We start from the raw sequence: 24,081 nt of genomic DNA on the forward strand, positions 1-24,081 counted from the left end.
TGGGTTTGGGGGGTTTGTAAGGCTCAGGAAAATATTGCCTTATATACTAACTATAGGTCAACCTCATGTGTAAGTCAAAAGAAGCTTTCGAGGCCAAAATTAGGCATTGAAATGACCCATGGATAAATCTAGGGTAAAACTCTCAGCACCCTTCCTCCCCCTCGTCTTCAGCCTGGCTGTCCCGTTGGGAGTCAGTCAGGCTGGGAAGGAAGCTTAAGGGGTAAACACCCACCCTTTGTCCCCTATGCAGCCCAGCTGTTCCTTCAGGAGACAGCCAGGCTGGGGAGAGGATTGGGGGGGGGGGAGTGCTAGTCTCCCATGGGGCAGCCAGGCTGGGAAAAAGGCTTGCGGAGTCAACACTGGCCCTCCATCCTCCTCCCCACCCTGTCTGTCCTCTGTGAGGCAGCCAGGGTGGGGACAAGGCTCGGGGAGCCAGTGCTGGCCCTCCATCCTTCTCATCTTGGTGCTCTTCCAAGGGGCAGCCAGAGTGGGGACAAGGCTCATGGTGCCAGTGAGGGCTGTCCATTCTCCTTCCCGCCTTGGCTATCCCCTCAGGAGACACCTGGTCTGGGAAGGAACCTACTACTATACTGACCCATGTATACAGTAAGTTGACCCAGGTTTTGGGGGTCAATTTTTTTACCATTTTTTTCACTTACATGTGAGTATATATGGTAATTTTCAAGCAGCTGGATGCATTGTCTATTAGATTTTCACTTTAATACACATAAAGTCATTTTTGCTTTGTATTTCAGTGCAAATCTGAATAATGGTTGTATAATGCACACATTGATATTGTTAAACAATTAAACAAAATACCAATTTTTCTATACTATGACTAGTGTTGCAATCCTATGAACACATCCAAATCTAACTGAATACAAAGCTTCTCCACTGGAAATACATAAGATTGAGAATAGGCCATCTTCCGGCCTGAGAGGGAGTGATCAGGCAGAACCAGCTCCACCAGAGATAGCCTGAAGAAAGAGGCTCCTCTCTCCTTAACTGTCATCTTCCGGCCTCCTATTCCCCTCCAGCTATGTTCTGACTGTGTGGGGGAGAGGCTTGCGTACCCTAATGATGTTGTGAGCTATGCTGGCGGTGGTATAATAGCCACCGGTAGGGCCTCCCATGCCAGACAGGTCACAACTGAAGGATCTGACCAAGAGCGCCAAAGGGCAGGATGGGCTCTCTAGCCTTATGGCAACCATCCTAGGAGAAGGAAAACTGTAATCCCAAACCCGGGCAGATGGTGCTCGTCTAACCCTGTAAGGTCAACCATCTAAGTGAAGGAAACTCTAATCAAACCTACAACTCAAGGACCTCGCTGCCACTGTCCATGCTTGTCAAGGCCTCAGCAGTCGAACCTCTGGTTTAAAGGGTGAGGCCAGTTCTGTGCATGCTGCGCTCCACCAGAAAAATCCATTGCACAGGCTCGAAGGATACATCCAACGTCATCAACGCACTTGTAGAAAGCACGGATGGGTCCTTCCTGAATCTTCGTTCGCGAAGTAAAGCCAAGAAGAAGAACGCAAGCAGCCTGGTTTAAATGAATTATGGACTGCAATCAATGAGTAAATGCAACACATTACACACAATGTAACTTGTCTGAAAGTGAACTGGAATTATTTTATTTCCACATACAGCAATATAATGAGTGCCTTTAAAAGCAAATAACTTCCATCATTTAAAAATAGTTGAACCAATCCAAAGCTTCTTTGATTGATTTGTGGATGAGGAGTTTCTTTTTTTATTATTATAATGAGACTTCTAAGTGCATGGAAAATGCAATTAAATAGCAATGAATATGACCTTTTGATATTCAGCATGCATCTAATAGTAGAAGAGATTTACAAAGCTAAAACTCCTGAACAAAACTTGCATACTGTACATCTTGTGAAATTTGCTAACATCCTTGCCATCTCATATTCCAAACCAGATATTCTTACCTGAGAATACACTTAGTGACATTAAAGCTAAAGGCACACAATACGGTCGTTCCTGAGTATAGTTTCATACTAACAAATATGAACACTTCCAAATGGTGCTTCCCAATAAGCAGAAGTATGATTCTAATGCCAAATTCAAAGCAAAGGAAGCAGTTATTTTCAGGAACTAGCATTGCAGCGAGCAGGAACTACATTACCTCCCCAACACTACTCACTGCTATCCACACTAATTGCTTTTAGTACTGTATATGAGAAACAGTAATCACAGATATGTCAAGTTCAGTATATATATCTCCTGCCCTTCAGATAGATAGATATGTGTCCTAAGTCATAAAGGACATTCTTCCATCTGAAGGACCATCTTTGAAGGGTATTCTGGTTAAAGGAACATGGCCAAGATCTGGCAGAAGGGAGAGCAGAGACCTTGAAGTTGCCCATTAACAGTTAGCACCTGGACAACAAACTTCAAAGGTACACAGAACATGGGGCATAAGTCTTCCCCACTATAGAAAGATGTGTTGTACTTTTAATTAATTTGGAAATCTAGAAATTATGACCAGTGTTCTACATCAGCTAACCTCTCTTGGCTCGAAATGTGAAGGAAACATTATTATCCATTCTCTAATCACTGGCAGAATGGACCTCTTTCTCTCATGAAGATGGTGGTAAAGGAGGTGGAAGGTGGCTTACATTCAGGGCAATAGTGTCACAGTCATGATAGTGATTGCAAATATTGAAATTACAGATGAGTAAATCTGGGTAACTGTTCCATATTCCTGATAGCCAATTAGTCACAATTGTGGCACTACTGCCACAACCATATCTCGCTCCCACACCTTTATTGCATGGGAAGAAAGGGGTCCATTATGCCAGTGATCACAGCACTGGTGAATGATGTTTCTGTTGGTTTTGGAAGAGGCTTTGCCATGTTAACTAAGTAGCTGATGCTGCTTAACAGGAGATGCCATGTTAACTAAGTAGCTGATGATACTTAACAAGAGATGCCATGTTAATTAAATAGCTGATGCAGAATACTGGCCAATTGCCCATCTCTATATTAATTGGTTTATGGGATTTTATGCAAATCTATGCCCTCTACTTTTTTGGTGATGCTTTTTCTCTCCCCCTACCCCATTCTTTTAATTTTTTAAATGCGGAAATGGGTATCTACCTTCAGAAACCTGACTATTAACTCTTCAAATGTATCTCAACCATGATCATTATAGATTCAAGAAAACATTTCTGGTGCCAGGTCTCCTTTACCTGACATTTATTTATTTAGGGATTTATATCCCACTTTTCTGCCAAAATGGGATTCAAGGCACTGTGTAGATACTTTGTCTCTGGATTCAATAGCAATTCTGTTAATCTGTTGAAAAGAAGATTTACCACACATTTGTATCTCATCTGTTCTCCAAAAAGTTTAGGGCAATAGCTATTTTATTCTCACAACAACTATGTGAGGCAGGTTAACCTGAGACTTTATTACTTCTCCAGAGCTTGGGCAAACTCCATGGCTAGGTGTAGATTTGAACACAAACCCAAATCAATTACATACTGAATGGAATCAGAGCCAAAGCCATCCTGAATATACTGCAGCCTTATGTAAAGCCTATTTTTAAAAAAATAATAAATGTTTGTGTTTATAAGACACTTATAACAGGTTCTCTGGATATCATACAGTTATCTTGAAGTAAAACAACAGTGCAATTAAATACAAGTAAGTATCTAAAAATACAAAATACAATAAACTGACTCAGCTGCAAGTAAATATCTAGTTCAATGTAATACCTATAGTTATCCAACAATTCTGGGATATCACTATTTGCTGAGTACAAATGTTAAATACTTCTACACTGGCTTCTCATATGCTTTGGTGCAGTTAGAACAAGCTTGACAATAAATTATGATTATGATTAAAATAATAAGAAAAATTAATACAATTGCAAATGCAAACTGTTATAAATGTGTAACACAGATATCTTTGGTGTTTGAATTTTTTCATACTTAAAAATAGATATGTACAGTTTGTCAGTTATTTCATGATAGAATGTGTACAACCTTTTCTTTTCTTTTCTTTTCTTTTGCAACAGCAGGGTTGTGTTTGTTTTTTAATGCCATGTGTGGAAAATCCCAGTTTACCCAAGAGCAATGAAAGAGTAGACCCAACATCTATTAATGGCTTGGATTGATTTTCACTTGTCAATGTCACCCCTGGCCTGTTCAATAGTAAAATGTTCTATTCCTTCTTCAAGCATAGAATAAACAATGCACTAAGGGAAGGCTCATAAATTAATGCCTAGATGTACAGATTGTACAGACCTACATGATATGGTAAACAAAACCATTACAGATTAGAAGTAAAAGGAACAGACGGTAAGCCATGAGAAAATGTAATATTAAACTAGAGCTCATCTTCTGACTCCTGGTCTCGTTCAGTTGTTTTCAGTAATCCAATTTCCATGGTTGGGGCTTGTTTCATTTTGGAACGGACTACCCTGGAAAGCAAAAAACAAAGTAGAACAATCCAAACAATATTTCTACACATTCACAGCCAAACAGTGATCAAATGGAGATCTGATCCAGGATTATAATTACCTGCTTCCTACCTTCCACTCTCTTCTTCCAACATGGCACTCTCTATGGGGCACCTGGTGCTTTCTATGTCAATGGGGAAATGAATCTGCTCTAGATCCTATCCTGAAGTTAAACAGAAGATGTGAAAGGACCTGAGCCTATTTTGAGTATAGAGTTCAACACTCTGGGTGGCTTCTTTTAAGTCTGGACTAAAATCAAAGTGGATTCATCACCACTACTGACATGAAAGCTATTAACCACCGTTGCAGCCCCAGAGGCCTCATTCACCCATTGTTGACTTCTCTAGAACATTGCAGGAAGCACAGTACCATTTCTGAAGAACTGGAAGTGATGTTCTGGTCATTTCCTGTTCCTATTAATACTTATTTGGCTGTGGGGCTTCTCAAAACAGCAATCATACCCAAAACTATGCCTCTTAGAAGCCTCTGGTGATATGTTTTCTTCATTTCAACCAACCAAACCAAAAAATATATATCTTTAAACAAGCTGAAGGTATTAAGCAAGCAGAGACCACAACAAAATGGCCCTGCCCTTGCTAGATTGCACACAAGCTGCAGGATTCCCACTCAGGCTCCAGTGCAGGAATGGGCAACTATGGAAGGCTAAGGGGCTGTAGCATTAGTTCCCCGGAGGCCTGAGTGTCACACCTCTTGAAGGGCAGGATATTTTTTGCCATGCTTTAACATCCCTCAGGCCATCTTTTTGCTCAGGAGAGGCCTTTTTATAATAACAAGAAGTGACAGGAAGTTGCTTCCTATTTGTATCCTTTTTGAAAAATGCTTCTCCTGATCCTTTAATGGCCCATATCTCCCCATCACCCACCACCAATTATTATTATTATTAACCTTTATTTATAAAGCGCTGTAAATTTACACAGCGCTGTACATACATACATACATACATACACATACACAGCGCTATACATACCTCTTCAGAGAATCTGAAGATGCCAGCCACAGATGCTGGCGAAACGTCAGGAAAGAACTCTTCTAGAACATGGCCACATAGCCCGAAAAACCCACAAAAAACAATGTCTCATTGCTTTCTGACCCCATTTAAATAAAAATTAAGGCTGTTTCAGGGTTTCCCCAGAACACCTTGGGAGAGGCTTGAGGACAAAACCCTGAATTTTTTAGTCAAAACTTTTTTTGGCTGGGGCTGGAACACAGTTGGAAGGGGTGTTCCCAAATACTATCCTGCAGAAGGCCATATGGAGCCTATAGTCTGCACAACTGCATTAAGTGCATGAATTTGCTGCAACAAAACAAAACAACTGTTAAGCAAACTGGGGGGAAAGATCTAACTTGAGCAGGACTGGAAATTAATGAGTTACAAGTAACATAGCAGCTTGGAATGAAGTAGCAAGGAGGAGACAATGTTATCTTTTTTGTGTTACAAGCAATGCTTTCTATTGTCTCTTTGTGGTTACTTAATTATGAGGATTGTAATCACTTCTAGAAACAAGTTGATTAGAAATTTTCAAATTTTATGCCATTTTCCCCCAATCGTATTCCTGCCTTTCCGCAAAAAAGTAATAGAAAAGAAACAAGATTAAAAGGAATGTTGTTATTGTTGTTGTTGTGTGCCTTCAAGTTGTTTCCCTTATTCATGGGGTTTTCTTGGCAAGTTTTTTCAGAAGGGTTTGCCTTTGCAATCCTTTGTAGCTGAGAGAGTATGACTTACCCAAGGTCACCCAGTGGGTTCCCATGGCTGAGCCAGGATTCAAACCCTGGTCTCCTAGTGTCCTAGACCTGAAAACAAAATGGTCCAAAACGAGTAGCTTCCAGCCACTTTGGAGGCGTGGTGTTCAAATGATGCATGCTTCCAACACTACCTGAAGCCATGCTCCAGTCCTTTGGACTGGAGCAAAAAGAAGCTGAAATAATTTGGCTCCTGGCAGCATGGGTTGGGTCCTGTGGCCACTGCCTGCTTTCGGTGTGGGCCATGCTGTCAGCATGGATGCAATCCACTTGCGGGTAGAGCAGACTCAGGCCATTCTTTCTTGCTCATCTACCTTGCTCCCAAGTTCAGCACTCAAACCACTACACTATGCTGGCCCTCATTAAAAGCAATGCTGTGTGTTTAAATGCTGTAATGAGCAACAGTAATACATAATTTTAAAACACTCTTTAAAAATAGGACAAATAAATTACTTTTAAAAAGCAGTTTTCATGCTGTAAACTGGGATGTCGACTCAGTAGTCAACCAGCTGTCAATCTCAACTCACCTAACAATCCCAAAGGGTTAAGAAAATTTATTTTAATATTGTTGATAGTTTAATTCTATTTTCATTTTGACTTTTTATGTTGCTAACTCAATGGTAATTGTTTCAGTTTGTAGGCCTCCTTGAGTCCCAATTTTGTGGGGAAAGACAAACTATAAATAAAATTAGGAACAACTGCAAACAAGATACACATACAGTAGCTTAGCTCAGTGTTGGGGGTGGGAAACTACAGGGCAATAAACTGAGGTGAGATAGCATGGTTCAAAGTTTACCCAGATCTGAACACATGAGATTACTGGATGCCTGAAGATCATGTTGTCTAAAAGCCAATTCTGAAATCCTTACTTTCATTTGGAGGTAAGTTAAATCGGCCTCTTTGGACCTCCTGTTTTTCAATCAGAAGTCACTTACCAGCTAACTATAGAATAATTCACTGCCATTATTAGAAGTGCAAATGCATAATGCCAACAATAGCACATGGTGAGGAACATTATATTATTGTGATCCATTTGGTTCCATTCTGGACTCCCACTTGGAGGATAAAGTACAAATCCAATCTGTGAAATAAAAAAAGGAACAAGGCATTTGATTTTAAAATCTTTTATTTTGTAGATTTAAATAGTTTGTCTGAAACTGGATTATTTCTACAGTATGTTTTGAACCTATGTTCTTCCTTGCAAGAGTGCATTTCAATTACTCCAACTGTATACAATATACACATACATATGTATGCTGGCTATTTGCCGTAATAAATGTAAATGTAAATGCATATATATGTATGCACATACAGACTCTTGCCCAACATGTCAGAAGAATTATCACCAATGGTAGACATATTGGCAAGGGGTTTCTGAGAGCTGGTGTCCAAAAAAAGGAACTTCCCTAAGCTCTGCATTATATCAGGTATATGGAGCAGACCCCATATTTATCATCTCTTAATGTGTAAACCAGAGTTTGCATTTGTATGCCTTTAGGACAGAGTTCATGTCCTTGTCATTTTGGTATTTCTATTTAAGGTTTGTGTGTTTGTTGATACTGTACTTATTCCGTACTTTCATGAAAGCAGCAGTTCTCTTTTCCTACAGAGTAAGATTACAGAGCCTCAGTAAAGGCTCATATTTAAAAGCAGAACATAATAAACAGAAAACTGAAATTTAACATATATGCATTGAATTTGATTCACTAAGTGTCAGTCCTTATACAATCAAAATGGTACATTCTCCACTCCATAAGAGGAAGAGATCAGCTAGCTTGGTGAAAATGTACATTTTTAAAATACAGCTCCCATAGTCCCTCAATCAAGGAGAGACATAATCCAAAAATAACATTCCCAGCTGTGGGATTGAATATGCTTAATGGGCATGGAATCTGGAGTGTGTTGGAGGGTATACCATGGGAGAGATGACAAAACAAAAGGGGTGGAACTATGGAACATGCAGGAACATTTTGTTGCAGGCACCATATTACTATGCAAATACTGAATGGTACAAATGGGGCAAGATATATCTAGGGTGGAGTATGGGATTATGCATCCATCTGTTGATTGTGAGATCTGATAAGACTATCTTTGTGCTGAGCGGCTGTGTCATTCCTCAGCAATTTCAATATTAATGTTAAGGATAGGTGCAGGGAGGCAGGTTTATTGACAGAGGCATATGGCATTGGAGGATAGGGATGACAATGACCAACTGGCCACTGTCTTTGAGTGACTATTACATTACATTTATATTATAGCGCCAGCTGCCTTGGAATCAGAAAAGCACTAGGAGGAGCCCATGATCTGTGGTATCAGCAGCAGCAACAGGCTCACAACCAGAGTCTGGAAAGATTACCCAAATGAAATTGTTAGTACCAACTAGAGTAGACCCACTGAATCACTTGGTAACTCAGCACTAAGGTAAATTCTATTCATTCAGCATATCTGTTCTACTCAGTATTAACTATTGAGATTTAAGAGATTTTTGCACAAACCAAATAAAACAGCTTCCCCTAAGCAAGGAGTCTAGATTACACATCCATTTCTGGTGCAAACTGTCGGAATGAGATTTGGTCAGTTCAGCACCAAAGCTGAGGTATAACACGTTTAAAATGGTTTAAGAAAACCTGCCTTCGGCTCTAAATCTTCCCAGAAGATCCCAGCACTGTATCCCAGAAGATTTTGAGCCCTCCACTGTGACACCAAGTGTCTGTTTACAATGCATCCTGCTGTGTTACCCAGTGCCACTGGCATGCATTGCTTGCTCTTAGATCAGAACAACGTGCCAACCATATGATTGAAAATGGGTGCCTCATTCTGACCTCAGAGTGATGCACACCAGCAGCATCAGTGCTGGGCAACACAGGAGGACATGCATGTGAACAGCCACCTGTATTGCAACTCCAGGTAATGGGGGGATGCCAAGGCAGCTCCACAGCCAGAATATTCCAGGTTGCTTCCAGAGTATTCTAGCACATGCAGGTCTGGCCATAGTCCCCAAACCTTGGTAGCTGTCTGAGATTGTTGCATGCTAGAACTTGACCTGATTCCATAGGGGTGTGGGCTTTTGGGGGTGGGTTTGTTTTTTGTTTGTTAGTTTGTTTGACATGAGCTGATCATAAAGGCAGACCACAGTGATTGACTCACCTGCCAAAACCAGCTCCCTTGCAATATGCAGAGACTTGTCCGAAACATCTCAAGCACAATGATGCCACGGAAAAAGATTTCTAGGAAGACACAGACTGCTGCCCCAAAGATGGCCACTAAAAGCAACTGATGAACATGGAGATCCAGCATAGCACGCCCATGGATGTGATAATAAAAGAGAAAACCTAATGATAGGGAAGGAGAGGGTCAGCAACTTTTCCTCCTGAGCTGTTTTACTGAACAAAACTCCCATTAGAATGTCAAGACTAGCATTTGGAGTTTGTGTCAAGTGATCTAATCTGGATACAATTTCAGTCATTCTTTTTATTACAGTGCGGCTTCAGCATAAGTTGAATGCTGTGCCTGCGTATGGTGCGGGCGCAATGTATACATAAAACGGTCAGTCGTTTGGTTGGTTGAAGGGGCAAAAATAGGCCCATTCAGTTGTTCACCCCAGCCATAAACAAAGGGCTTCAAGGCACTCTGCAGTCTATGCACTTGTTTTTAGCTGAAGCACATGGTTCTTGTTTGGCTTGGAGCAGCACTGCTGAGAAATATGGTGATGCTTCTATCAGTGAAGCTCGAGCTTAAATTTAATTAGACATAAATTTAAATTCAGCTTATGAATGTTAGCTTGTATTTAGAAGAAGTGTGGGAATCATATAGTCCTCCAGATGTTATCTGACTTAAATTCCCAGCATCCTTCACCATTACCTACCCTGGCTAGTGTTGCTAGAAGTCACTCATAACAACCCAGCATGTGATAGTCCATCAGATCCACACCTGTGGTTTAAGGGAGTCTTATTCTCAAACTCTCAAAAGGTTAATCCTGCTTGTTTTTTAAAGTTACATTTGATGACCTAGTAAAGATATCACCCAACTCTGCTTTTTGTTTTTACTCCTGGACAACACAGCAAGCATATTTTTCATCGGTATTTATAGATATCTCTTCCTTCCCTTTTATGTCTTTTCTCATATGATTATTTTATGTCTTATTATTACTATTATTATTTTCTCATATGATTATATTATGTACCCACAATATGAGAGAATGTTTACTCATTTTCATGTTGGTTCAGAGAAGACATTCTACATAGACCATATGGTGCAATGTGGTAAACTCACCTTCTACAAAAACAGCAAGTGAAAGCATCATTCTGTCCATGGCTACTGGCAGTGCAGTGGTACCATGAGCAACAATGTCTACCAGCCCTGAGATGCCATAGAAAAGATACATTGTTGCATGCTGCCAGTTCATTAGGTGATCCCACTGGTTCCTTTCATAATTATACAGTTTCAAATGAGGTCCATCAGGAACAAACTGCTCTGCTACCATACCTGTGTGTGAAACAATGCAAAAATATGTTGGTGGCTTTTGGTTGTCCCATTCATTAAAAAACAATTTAAATCTTTGGTATCATTTTGGTAATAGCAGCACATCTTCCTATCCTCAGTAAAAATTTAGATTACTACTTATTAATCAAAACTTTGCTACTAGAAAACTCCAAATCACATGTTTTTCCCCACTATTAGATATCGAGAACCAAAGCCTGCATCCAAAAAGGTTTTGAAACTTCTCAAATTACGATCATGATCTAAAAGGCAGGTCAAATAACAACTATAGATTTTTGAGATGTATTTGCATCTTTAAAATACTTTCCATTTACTGGCTATTAAAGAGAGAGCTAGATTCTGTTAAGAAGACTCTAGAAGTTATGTATGTGTTTACATGTGTATTTAATAATATTTGTTTCAAAGCAGATGTTTAAGTATCTGAACTGAGTAACTGAATCCTAACAAGGTTTCTAACTAACTGCTCATGAATAAAATGAAGGGCTGTCACGCTTCAACTCCAAGTGGTCTTGGATGAAGCCGATTTTCTGGATCCATTTCAAACTGGCTTCAGGACTGGATATGGGGTGGAGACTGCCATGGTCGCCTTAACTGATGACCTTTGTCTAAGCATCAACAGAGGAAGCGTGACCATGTTGGTGCTATTAGAACTCTCAGCGGCATTTGATACGATAGATCACGACATCCTCCTGGAACGTCTGAGAGAGTTAGGAATTGGAGGCATTGCTTTGCAGTGGTTCCGTTCCTTCCTTTCAGGTAGATTCCAGAGGGTGATACTCGGGGACAGTTGCTCTTCAAAAACAGAGTTTAATTGTGGCGTCCCTCAGGGCGCCATCTTGTCCCCGATGTTATTCAACATCTATATGAAGCTGCTGGGAGAAATGGGGTGGGGTGTTATCAGTATGCTGATGACACCCAAATATATTTCTCCATGTCTCAGTCATCAGCGATGATGATAGATGGTATTGCTTCCCTCAATCAGTGCCTTGTGTATCTGTGTAATCACGGCCATGATTATTCTGCCCGCTGCTATTTTGTTATTCTATTATTGTAATATAACTGGGTTGATTTTAATGTTTGAAATTTTAACCTTAGAATGGTTCAATTCTTTTTTAGGGAGGGGTCTCTCTGTATATTTTCTTATTATTATTATTATTTATATTATGTTTGTAGTATTTTAACTGTTGGAAGCCGCAGGATAGAAATAAAAGTTTTATTTTGTTTTGTTTTGTTTTAAGCAAAGTTGAGCAAGAGTCATAATACAATCCACATTGCTATTTGAAGCAATTTCTGTATGTCAATACATTTTTTCCATTAACTCATTCAGTTTCATAACCCATGAATTATCTTTCTCATCTTCAATCCTAACCATAAGTATCCAGAAGCAAAGCCAATGAAAATTAACATACCAATGAGAGCAAAGGCAGTTTTGATGATGCCCTCAGTTAATTCTAAACGTTGAAATCCTGCCTTGGAGCCAATGGACGAAGTGTTCTTTTTCCTTCGACAAAGGTACTTCAGTGGATATTTCACAGACCACCACAAGCCAAAAAGAAGGAAAAAACTCCCAGGAAGTGCATGACCTTTGAAATTTCCCATCTTGCTTTATTGTACAAAAACCTAAAGACAAAGGATGTTATTTTACTAAAGTGTACCTTGAAAAATCCTGATACTTGGAACTCTAACATAAGGCATAGCATCACATGGGCTTTTGAAATGTCACTTCCAGAGGACACTAGCCATCTCCAACCACTGGTTTTTAGCTGTATCTGGTATTCTTTTTAAAAATATATATATTTATTTAAAAAGTGTAATAGTTCCTCTTCAATAATTTATTCACACTTTACATATCCAACATATATAAAAATGAAGTATATTATATATTTCTTTCTGATATAGTAACACAAAATTATAGTACAAAATTCAATCCTAGCAAAACTGAAATTCTTCTCTGCCACCCAAGATAATAATCCGTACCTGGTATTCAGAGGAATTAAGGCTCTGATCCTGTAGGCAACTGTGATAGTGAGACTCACCCACCCAACTACTTTTCTCATATGGCAGCACAATGGGTCTTTTTTTGATCCCACCACTACCACCAATATGGCATGGGGTGGCAACTATCCCACCAGTTTGCCTGCTAATTTGTGACACGACACTCCAACTCACTTCTCACGTCTAGTGCCACCTACACTAGAACTCTCTACATGCCAGCCCTCTGGTTCTTCAAATCCCCCCGCCCCCAGTTTGGCACCAATTACTCGTTGTCAACTGCACACCCACTATCTGATGTGTCCCAAACCTAACAGATTTTTCTGTCTGTTGGTAATGGTTTGAATGTATCTTTTTAAGCACCCAGCGGATAACAAGGACCCATTGTAAACATTTATTTACAGTCTAAGTTCTCACAGAACCTTTATCTATCTTCTGTATCTTTTAACCCTTCCGGTTATCTGTGACTCCACTAGTCACCAAGAACTATATCTCTCACAATTTAATTACGAACTTTCCTTGACCATATCTCGGGTACCTAAAAACCCTTTCCAACTGCCCTTCACAGCAGTCTATCGTAGCCTCAGTGGCTCTTCACCCTTCTGGTTCAATAAACATCTCCCTTCAAACCTGCTCCTCCTTCTTTTTTATACTCTCTCCTGGGAGCAGCCCCCCTCCTTTTCTAGTTTAGCTTGGCTGTTGCCAACATTCTAATCTGCCTGTGATCTCCACATCAACATTCATCCATCTTGACATAAGGATATGAGAAAGACTTGAGAGCTGGCATTTCCTTTTCTAAAATTCAAGAAATGTTTGGAAGATACTTTTGCCTGGCAATTCTATATGGGAAGACCTGGAATTTTATCACACCACGGGGTCCAGGCAGGGATGAGAACAGAATGGAAGGGGCCAGGAACCAGTGTGGAACAAGTGGGGGACACATTTTACTGCACGCAAAGTCCCACATTTGTTCCGTTCCATTTCCCGTCCATTCTCCATCCGTTCCAGAGGGGGCGATTTTTGAGAACTGTTCAAAACAGTTCTCAAAAATCTCCTCCTCAGGGGACGGATTGGGAATGGAAGGGCAGGGAATGGAACGAGTGAGGGACTTCCTTGTGTGCAGTAAAATGCATCCCCCGCTTGTTCTGTTCCCTTCCAGGCTCCTTTTGTCCCATTCTCGTCCCTGCCTTGAGCCCTTTGCAATAAAGTTCCTGGTTTTGTTCAGAAAAAACGGAGCTTATCTAATATAGTCTAACATGATCACCATGAAAAGGACAGGTATATCTCAGTTAACAAAATAAATATGTTTCTGGCCATTACCTCTTTAATAGAAAATGAAAAATAAGTACATGTGAGATGAAACAATCAGGTCAGGTAAAGAAAAATATTTTGAATCCTCAGGAGACTACTTGAAAGTTTCTCCCAAAATGCATCCAGCAATTTTCTTCCTTCCTTCCTTCCTTTCATTGAGGATTCCGGGAGCTGTAATACCTTTTCTAATATCTAGCTTAAAAAGTCACTTTTCTAAGCTCAGACTGAAATGAATGCTGTATTCGATTGTAAGATGATATTGTTGCTAGAGAACTAGCAGGAACCTTTTCTTGGCTTTTGATCTCCTTGAAAGCAATTAAATTTATTCTTCAGCACAATATACACTGCAGGTGCAGCACACGTTGACAGGAAAGCTGTCCTTTGTGCCAGTACATCAGTCAGTCACTTGATGTAATTGAGTCTTTGAACAGCTTGCATCCAGGAAGTGGTTATGATTACAGTTGAAATTAATTCATAGAACAGCAGCAAATTATGACAGTATACAGTAGCATGAGATGCAAAGAAAAGCCAGGAACATAACCAATAATAATAATGATAATAATAATGAGCATTTAATCCCAAACATGCACAGATTATAGTATCAGTCTTTATTTAAACATTTTGCCTGCCCTCCCAAAAGCAAACCTATGCATGTTTACATGGAAATAAGTGTGCACTTGACTCCAGCCTTATAGCATCATCCTATACTTCTCTGTTTAGAAGTGAACCCATTTTAGGCAATATTACCGGAATTGGTGCAAAGCGAAAGCCTCTCTTTTGCAGTATCGTAGTGATGCTAAAGTAGGAATGGGGAACCTCAGGCTGGTCTGTGGCTCATCTCGAGGCTAAATGTTGTCCTCTTGAGTTCTCCAAATGGCCATGGCCTCTTCCCATGACATCATGTTTTAGTGATTTCCAAGCTTTTAGTGGTTTCCCAGCTTTCTTTCATTGTAAAAACCTGAAATACCTCTCCTAGGAGTTACAAGCAGTAAGAGCTTTAAGTTAAAGTATGCTGTTATTTTTTTATCCCACCTTTTGCCTTTGGCTCTGCTCCCCAATGGAATGTACCTTCCAAACATCTCTGAACTGAATTCGACACTTGGGCCAAAAGAAGTTTGCTGTCTTTGAGTTAACGCACATACCCTCCAACATTTCACAGACAAAAACCAGGACCCATGGGGCAAAGCAACAACAGCATGTGGTGAAGCTTTTAAAATTATTAATGAGGAAGAACACACAAGCTAAGAGACACTGAAACAGATGATTTTCATGTATGCCAAACAGATGCTGTATTCCTTACTACTTCATTTAAGAAGTAAAGGACCTGGGCATAGGCCCTGAGGCAGTAAAGTATGTTCAGCCTGGAAAAGAGTGAGAGATGATATGAGAGACACCATTACATATCTGAAAGGCCATCTCAGGAAATATGGAATGACTTCATTTTCTGCTGCACCAGAAGATAGGACATGAACTAATGGGTACAAATTACTGTATAAGAGGATCCTTCTTAAACATTAAGAAGAAGCCTCTGGCAATGATTGTTATTCAGCAGTAGAATAAACTAAGAAGGTGGTGTTCTTCATTCAAGGTTTTTAAACAGAGATTGGATGGCCACCTCTCAGGTCACTTTAGCTGTGGATTCCTCTACTAACATAGGAGTTGGTCCTTTCCAACTTTGTGAAGTCTGTGATCTCTGAAAGCTCTCACACAATTAGATTTCCTAGGAGTAAAAGCATAACCCCAGCAGGCAATTCACAGCTGCAAAATACAATTAATATTTCCTGTCTTGGTGATCTGATAATTTTTCAGACTAATATCAATGTTTCACAAAACTGGAGGTAATGTCAGTACAACATATCTTAATGTCAGTGTTAGATAGGCCCATTCCACACTGCAGAAATAATCCAGTTTGAGACTGCTTTAACTTCCCTGGCTCAGTGCTAGGGAATCCTGGGAATTGTAATTTATTGTGGCACTACTTTTATCAGGATTTTAAAATATTTTTTATCTATTTGTGCAAACAATCATTATGCACCACTCTTTACCAAACTGATATTTCACTTGAGATATTTTTTTCTTCCAATTTCTCACACTATGACTTTCATAACCTTACAGTTTTATCTGAAGGCTGCAGCTCATATTTTTTTACAAAAAAATGTTGCACCTCGCCTGTGTGCAAATTTGCTAGTATTAAAAAAATAAGCAAATTATACATCTTAAAAGATTAGCCCAGTAAATGAAAGAGGAGAAAGCATATACTGTATATATTATAAATTTATTTTAAATAGTGTTACCATGTCCTTTTACTTTATAAAAGTTTCAGAAGCAAAATGTACTAAAACACGTGTTGTTGTGTGCCTTCAAGTCATTTCCAATTAGAGCAGATTTTAAAATAATAAAACAACAGACAGCTAATTAAAGATTTTAAAGACCCGTATAAATCTTATATATGTTTAATATATGTTCCATGGAGTTCAGGCATCTTTGTCCAACACCAGTATTTTGCAATGCCTAAAATTAACCAAACTGCTATCATATGCCCCCTGAGAGTGAGTCTTACACACACAAAAAGACTTAACTAAATGGACAGGTAATAAAATTACACTGCAACATTATAAGTAATGTAAGTCCCATTGAAATTCATGAGCTTATTCTAAGGCAGAGCTACTCTAAGACATGTTAGTACCTGAGGTAAAGGAAAAAGTGATGTCCCTCCCATTCCACCTAGAAAACCTGACCACAACATTTCTTATTCACAATGAGACAGCATCGTCCACTATACTTGTGGGCACATGTTTTCTTAAAGGGTTCAGGGAAGCCATTGGGCATACAAGGAGATGGTTCACCAACTCCTTGCCAATGACATCCTGCTCTTCAGCATCTACTGCTTGAGATGGCCACCTCACTCTGCCTAAAGGTAGGGCCAGGGTTCTTCACAGATGAGTAAGTATGGGACTGCAACTTCAATATGACACCAAGAAAGCCTTCCTGTGCAGGATATCCCAGAAATAGTCTGCCACTACTAGAAAAGACCCTTCCCATATAGTACACAAAAAATTATGGTATGAGGGCATGTAGATAAAAGCACCCTTCAAGTTATAGTGGCAACCAGTGGTGTCCATGACAGAGTGTGATGAATCTGCTCTTATTCCACTTTGTACAAGAGTTCTCCAAGGTGCTGAACCCTATCCCTGAAATAAGAGCAGTGGTTTAGATACCTTGGATGGTTTGTTTAAAGGATGTTATTGCATATGGCAATTTTACTGGGGGGAAAGTAGCTTTGGTGATACTCACTGCATGATGCAGCCTCCGACCCATAGCTGTCCTGTCCCTGAGCCATCCCTTTTCATTCACAGGGGAAACCCATGAATCACCTGGCAATCGCACATGCTCTCAGATATGAAATGTCATTCCCAGGGCAGTTGCACGATTATCAGTCATGTGGTGTCAGTGCCCCCTCCTGCCCCTATCTCCCTTCACTATTCTGAAGTGCCTTGGTTGCCTTATTTGTTTATTTTCTTTCTTTTATTACTTTTAAACATTTAAATTGTGGCAACAGAGCTCCAGGATTGCGCAGAAGGGGGGGGGGGGACAAATAAAGCCCTAATTTCATAAGGCAGGTTGGCAGGGTTATGGGAGATGTCAGGAAAAGAGTGTGATGGGGACAGCACCCCGGCCATGCTACTGAGATCAGGTGCAGTGATGGCTGCCTATAAAGTGGTATGTTCCCATTTTATTAATACTTGCATGGCTGCTGTGAGAATGTGGGTTGTGTGGTAGAGTCCAAAGTGTGGAATAAACCCAAAATGGCCTCACTATACCCTTGACACAGCAGCCCCCAACTGCCCTGAACCCTACAATAATCCATACTGTGTTGAACATCTGAAGAGGTAGCCCCAACTTCAGTGTACAACTTTCTGTTCCAGCAGAGTGGACAGACTAAAAGAGCCCTGTCATCTCCTCTGTCTACCACCATCTTGCAAGCTTACTTTCTGTTTTTCCAGAGATTAGGACATGGAGCAATGGATTCAGGAAACTGCAAAAGAGATTCCACCAAAGCATTGGGGAAAACTTCCTGGTGGTAAGAGCTGTTCAACCCTGGAACATGCTGCTTTGAAGAGTGGAGGCGTCTCCATCTTTGGAAATTTTTAAACTGAGGTTGGATAGCCATCTTCAGGGGTGCTTTGATTATGTATTCCTGCATGCCAGGGGATTGGACAGGATTGCCTTGGAGGTCTCTTCCAACTCTTTGATTCTATGAATATCTTGCTGATAATCAAAGCCTTAACCTGCGTGTGTGTGTGTGTGAGAGAGAGAGAGAGAGAGTGTGTGTGTGATGTATTTTAAAGTCATTTCCAACTTATGGCAACCCCAAGGCAAACCTATCATGGGATTTTCTTGACAAGATTTGCTCAGAGGAGATTTGCCATTGCCTTCCCCAGAAGCTGAGAGCATGTGACAGGCTCGAGAACACCCAGTGGGTTTCACAGCTGAGCTGGGAATCCAACCCTGGTCTCCAGAGTCCGAGTCCAGCACTCAAACCAGTACACTACACTGGCTCCATTTTCATTTATACAACACTTCAGAAAGATAGTAAGGAGATACCAGTACAAGTAGGAATCAAATGTCTATATGAGGCTTAGAAAATGTTAGGTACCTTGTAAATGTTCGTTAGTAATAATGATAAAATGTGAAATATTAAAAAAGGATGAATGAAGAGTCCACTTAAAAAAAGAAGAATCACCAGAAAGAAGAGATGTATACAAAATTAAGATGAAGAAAGGGCTGTATCTACTAGTCTCCTTTGAAAAAATTGACACTTAATCCAATATAAAATTTGACTAGCAAGTATTTTGTGCCTATTACTGTCTTTTTCACAGCAATTACATTTGCTTCCTAATATGGTTTGCAATTTCCCCTGTAAAGATAAGAGAAGATATCTTGGAAGAAAACAGGCCCAAAATGGCAGACAACCAAAAGGCTTTTTAAGGAACTGATGACTATAGTAAGTCCCTCAAGTTTTCCTTCTCATTTTCTGCCCTTCCAAGCAGGTTTGAAGTATTGATAGAACATCACAGTACAGGCATCTTGAAAAACAGAATTTGCTGTGTTAATCATGGCTATATAGAAACAATGACGTTAAGGGTTTTTCTTTCTTGATGCCTTCCCCTCTGCAGCTTAGATAAGGAACTCAAATTATATAGAAAATAAACATTTTAGTCACAATCTTCTGACAATGACAATGAATGTTTCTCCTGAAAACATTGTTGCCACTGCTTCTTTTTATCATCACTGATAAGAAGTTTGGTTTTTGTAAAACTGCTGTCAAGTTGAGTTCAGCTTATGGTGACCCTATAAATGAGAGACCTCCAAGTCACCCTGTCATCGATAGCCTTTCTCAGATCTTGCAAACTCAGGCCCTGGCTTCCTTCCTTGAGTCTATCCATCTGGAATGCTGTCTTTCTTTTTTCCTACTGTTTTCTATCTTACAAAGCATTACAGTCTCTTCTAGTCAGTCATGTCTTCTCATGAGATGTCCAAAGTATGATAATCAATAAGAAGTTACTGTAAACTATGTTATATGACTTGGAGCCTATGAAAACAGTGACAATAGAGTTCACAGACAAATCTAGTTTAGGACATTCTTTTTTAAAAAGACTCATAAGTATTGGTACCTTGACTCATTTAAATGGGATACTAGTATAACATTAGCTGGATTTTTTTTTATTTTAAATCTCCATTAACTCAGGAATTCACCATTATCGTAAATAACCAAGTATTTCTCAGTACAATTGGCTCCCCATTTATTATATGAGAAAAATATTGGCCTACCTTTCACAATTGTTTTATGAACTGTCCCCCAGCAATCCTTATACAGGTGATGTGACAGCATGGAAAAACTAAAATGAATTAGCTGAAATTCACATCACAGCAGTGGAACATGTCAGTGCCAGTCAACTAAACAATGGTGGCATATGACAGGAGCTGTAGTTCAGTCATATCTGGAGGGAGACTGCTTCTCCATCATTGATGGGCCAGCTTCTCTGGGTTTCCATCTCATTACTTTATTCATAAAGGACAACTTAGGTGCATAGGATCATCTTGTATACACCAGACACAGTCTATAGGTTAATATGTAAGAACAACACAGAAGGGGTAAAGTATATTTCTAGGTGGGCACACTGTATTCCACATTGATAGCAGACTGCAATGTCATTTTTAAAAAGTAAATAAAATAAACTAGGGGGCTGCAAAATGAGGGCTTGTATGAAGGGGATACAAGCATGCTTATTCCCTGCACTAACCAGATGATAATATATGGATGGGTTTGTATAGGTGAAAAGTGCCTCTCCTTCAAGTGATGACATAAGCCAAAAAATGTGGAAGGCAGTAGGGAAACATACAGCTCCCACTCCACATTTGGAGGGAATGCATGACTCCCCTCTCCAAGCTGCCTCATCTCAATGGAAGCATTCATGTGTGTGATATTAACGCTTACCTATAGATAAAGAAGCAGGTAAACTTTACAACTGTATCTATATAGATTCAGTAGATACAGCTAAGATGTAGAACAACATAGCTTTACTGTTAGTAGTAGACAGCCAGCAAGGTGTAGTGGTTTGAGCATTGTACTACCACTCTGGAAACCGCGTTCAAATCCCAGCTCAACCATGGAAACCCACTGGCTAATCTTGGGCAAGTTACATTCTCTCAGCCTCAGAGGATGGCAAAGCAGACTCCCTCTAAACAAATCTTGCCAAGAAAACCATGTGATAGGATCACCTTAGGAGCACCATAAATCAGAAATGACTTGAAAGTACACAACAACAACAACAACAACAACAACAACAACAACAACTGTTAGTAATGGATGATTCCAGTAGAAAACATATGCTAAAATTGTAAACTAGTCCAAAGAATGGTTAAATCCTCACCTTTTTCATATTTGAAACACTTTGATCTTCTATGTACAGAGTCAGAAAGCATGAAATAAGCTCCCACATTTCTTTTAGTATGTTGTGTATTCTCATCTAGCCCTCCATGCAAAATGAATAGAAGACAGCCAAAGTGAAAGTCCTATATCTTCACGAGATGCTCTGTGCGTCACATCTTTTATCTCCAACCCACTAAAAAGGAAATCCCAGGATGACAAAGAGAGCAACCCATCTACCAAGTCTTGAATATTCCCGACCAAAATGAACAAATGCTGGGTCAGGCTCCCAAACCTTTCCATGGGGCTTTCACTGGAGAACTTCCCCAGAGGTAAGGAATAAGGGAAGGCAAATGCTTTCAGGAAAAGATGTTCAAACATCCTCCAGGTTGCTCCACCAACTTCACTTAAAAGGAAAGAAATTCCACAGACCTCAGTAAAATAAAAGCAAAAGGAAGGGGGGGATTTTGTATCACTTTTTAAAGATTAACAAGATTTCTTTTAAAACATAGTTATTAATAATTGTTAGAAGGCTGTTGCTGTTATTATATGTTGCCAATTTATACAATTCTGGAATTGTAATGAAATAAAATTTGGGGGGGAACCAACATAGCTGTGTTAGTCTGGAAAATCAGTTATGTAAAGGGATCTTGCAGTACCTTCGAGACTAAAGAAAGCTTCTTTCTTTCAGTTAGTCTCCAAGATTTCTTTTAGCATGAACCATTGTGAGTTACAATCCACTTCTTCAGTATATATGGAGGATTTGCTATTCAGGACTCAATAAATCCAGTCACTTCAGTAAAGAAGCCTTGAGCATAAATACATTTTGGCTCAGGCTGTCAAAAAAGTTCATGTGCTGTGGAGACATAGGAAGGAGGGAGGGGAGAACTGCTTTGGGAGTTGTGATGTAGTAGCTGGTTGCTAAGGTAAAGCTTCTCTGGCCTTACTTGTGAGTAGAGGCCAGGCTGATGAGGAGGAATGCTCCCCACAAGCCTCCTCCTCAGCCCAGCCCTTACTCACAAGACGTGGGGACACTCCACACAAGTCTCCCCACACGTTTTGGAAGCTCCACTGGATTCTTCATCAAATGTTAAAAAATCATGTGTGTGTGTTGTGTGCCTTCAAGTTGTTTCCAATTTATGTTGACCCCTAAAGCAGATCTGAGAGCCAGTGTGGGGCAGTGGTTTGAATATTGGACTCTGGAGAGCAATGTTTGAATGCCAGCTCAGCCATGCAAACCTACAGGGTAACCTTTGGCAAGTCACATTCTCCCAGCCTCAGAGGATGGCAGTGGCAAGCATCCTCTGAAGAAACTTGCCAAGGAACCCTGGGAAAGATTGGCTTTAGGGTCACCATAAACCATAACTTGAATGCCAATAACACACACAATTGGAAAGTAGGAACCAGAGTGGTATCACAGTGGTTTGAGTGTTGGACCACGACTCTGGAGACCAGTCCCCACTCAGCCATGGAAACCCAGTGGGTGACCTTGGGCAAGCCACACTCTCTCAGCCTCAGGGGAAGGCAAGGGCAAACCTCCTCTGAAGAAACTCCCCAAGAAAACTCTAAGATAAGTTTGCCTTAGGGTCACCATGAGAGGAAAGCACACTGCTTGAAGGCATACATCAACAACAGCAACCCATTTTCTGCTGCTGTAGACCTTGCCCAGAAAACCCCATGATAGGGTCACCGTGCGTCAGAAAGAACTTGAAGGCACACGACAACAAATGAGGCTGGGAGGGCACCACTTCAACCCCCCCCCCATGCCCTCTGAGTTCTGAGAGGCTTGGAGGGCACTACCTCAACCCCCCATGCCCTACCAGCTCTTCAAGCTGGGAGGGTACCAATTAAACCCCCATGCCCTCTGAGTCATGGAAGGCTGGGAGGGCATCACTTCAACCTCACCATGCCCTCCTAGTCCTTCAAGATGGAGGGCACCACCTCATACCCCCTATGCCTTCCTAGTCCTGTGAGGGTAGGAGGGCACCCCCTCAAACCCCCACCCCCTCCCAGTCCTGAGAAGCTGGGAGGGCACCCCCTCAACCCCCTCATGCCCTTCCTGGGCAGGAATTCACCCTCTGCACCCCCATGCCATCCTTCAACTAATGCTGTCTGAGTCCCTGGCAGCATCAGCCCTCCGAAGTCAGCCTCCCTTCATCCTGGCCCCTGCCTCCTGGGAAGTTGTGCAGGGCTGGGCTAAGCCCTGGCCAGACTTACCCAGCTGGGTCTCCTCCTTGGCAACTTTCTTGAGTTTGGGAACTTCAGGGGAGCGCTGCGATAAGACTAGGGGCTTCCCATCTCCAAGTGGGGGGACGTCTGCTGCCACCAGGAAAGAGCCAGCCCTTCTTGCCTGCCAGGGATGCTCCCCCCGCCTCCATCCCGCCCGCCTGCCTGCCTGCCTCCCAGCTGCGCTCCACCGCTGGAATCAGCATCCTTCCCGCCGGAGGGCTCTCTCCTTCTCCTCTGCTGCCCACCCTCCATGGCTTCCCATTGGCTGGTTTGCCTCTCTTCCCCTCCGGATGGGCTGGGGGAGATGTCAGTCTCTCCCAAAGAGCCCCCCCACCATCAGATATGGGACAAACAGGCGCCCCCTGGTGGAGGAGACAAGCAGGGCGGGGGAGAGAGCCGTGATGTGGCACTAGGCTGAAGGGGGGGGGGGCTGAAGGCGGAGGGTCCCTGACCTGCCATTGGCGGATTGGGACTGGTCACACACTTCATTGCCAGGGCTGGGATTTTCCGCTTTGCAGTAGAATTACCTCCCTGGTGAAAGGTGCAAAGGGGTCTGGCAGCACTTTGGGCGAAAGAAGTTGTAGCATAAGCTAGCTAAGTCTACAAAAGCTTATACTACAGCTACTTTTGCCCACTTAGCCTCAAAGGCTGGCCTCAGGGGAAGTAGACTTAACCCTATGAAAGCTTATGCTACATCTTTCACTCATTTATTTTCAAAGAGTAGCATCTGAGGAAGTAGATGTAAGTCTATGAAATTTTATGCTACAACTACTTTCGCCCAGTTAGTCTCAAAGACTGGCATCTGAAGAAGTCAACCTAAGGCTACAAAAACTTATGCTACAACATCTTTCACTCACTTAAGGTTGCCATC

The 24,081-nt window shown here is 41.1% G+C and overlaps 1 protein-coding gene across 2 annotated transcripts; it reads right to left on the reverse strand.

The window, feature by feature from the left end:
- Positions 1 to 1,614: 1,614 nt before the first annotated feature.
- TMEM45A (transmembrane protein 45A) lies at positions 1,615 to 23,373 on the reverse strand. Of its 2 annotated transcripts, none has more exons than XM_089512391.1 (6): positions 23,199 to 23,373; positions 12,157 to 12,367; positions 10,520 to 10,732; positions 9,395 to 9,579; positions 7,183 to 7,328; positions 1,615 to 4,447 (listed from the first exon to the last, which is right to left on the reverse strand). In XM_089512391.1, exons 2-6 carry the CDS (start codon positions 12,344 to 12,346, stop codon positions 4,354 to 4,356), a joined length of 828 nt encoding a protein of 275 aa, XP_089368517.1. In that variant the 5' UTR covers positions 12,347 to 12,367; positions 23,199 to 23,373; the 3' UTR covers positions 1,615 to 4,353. The 2 variants fall into 2 exon arrangements, with proteins under 2 accessions (XP_089368517.1, XP_089368519.1); XM_089512393.1 differs by lacking the exon at positions 23,199 to 23,373 and adding an exon at positions 14,060 to 14,135.
- Positions 23,374 to 24,081: the final 708 nt, after the last annotated feature.

The sequence above is a fragment of the Sceloporus occidentalis genome, unplaced genomic scaffold (genome assembly GCF_023333645.1).
Source record: "Sceloporus occidentalis isolate IW3139 unplaced genomic scaffold, rSceOcc1.0.p SCAF_2, whole genome shotgun sequence".
NCBI classification, from domain to species: domain Eukaryota; kingdom Metazoa; phylum Chordata; class Lepidosauria; order Squamata; family Phrynosomatidae; genus Sceloporus; species Sceloporus occidentalis.

What these genes read in the sequence shown, in the direction of transcription:
- TMEM45A (XM_089512391.1), bottom strand. Translation starts at nt 12,346, where the DNA reads ATGGGAAATTTCAAAGGTCATGCACTTCCTGGGAGTTTTTTCCTTCTT. An exon ending in AACTGCCTTTGCTCTCATTG is followed by an intron (nt 10,733 to 12,156) that starts GTATGTTAATTT and finishes TTTCACACACAG; the next exon opens with GTATGGTAGCAGAGCAGTTT. An exon ending in ACTTGCTGTTTTTGTAGAAG is followed by an intron (nt 9,580 to 10,519) that starts GTGAGTTTACCA and finishes CCCTATCATTAG; the next exon opens with GTTTTCTCTTTTATTATCAC.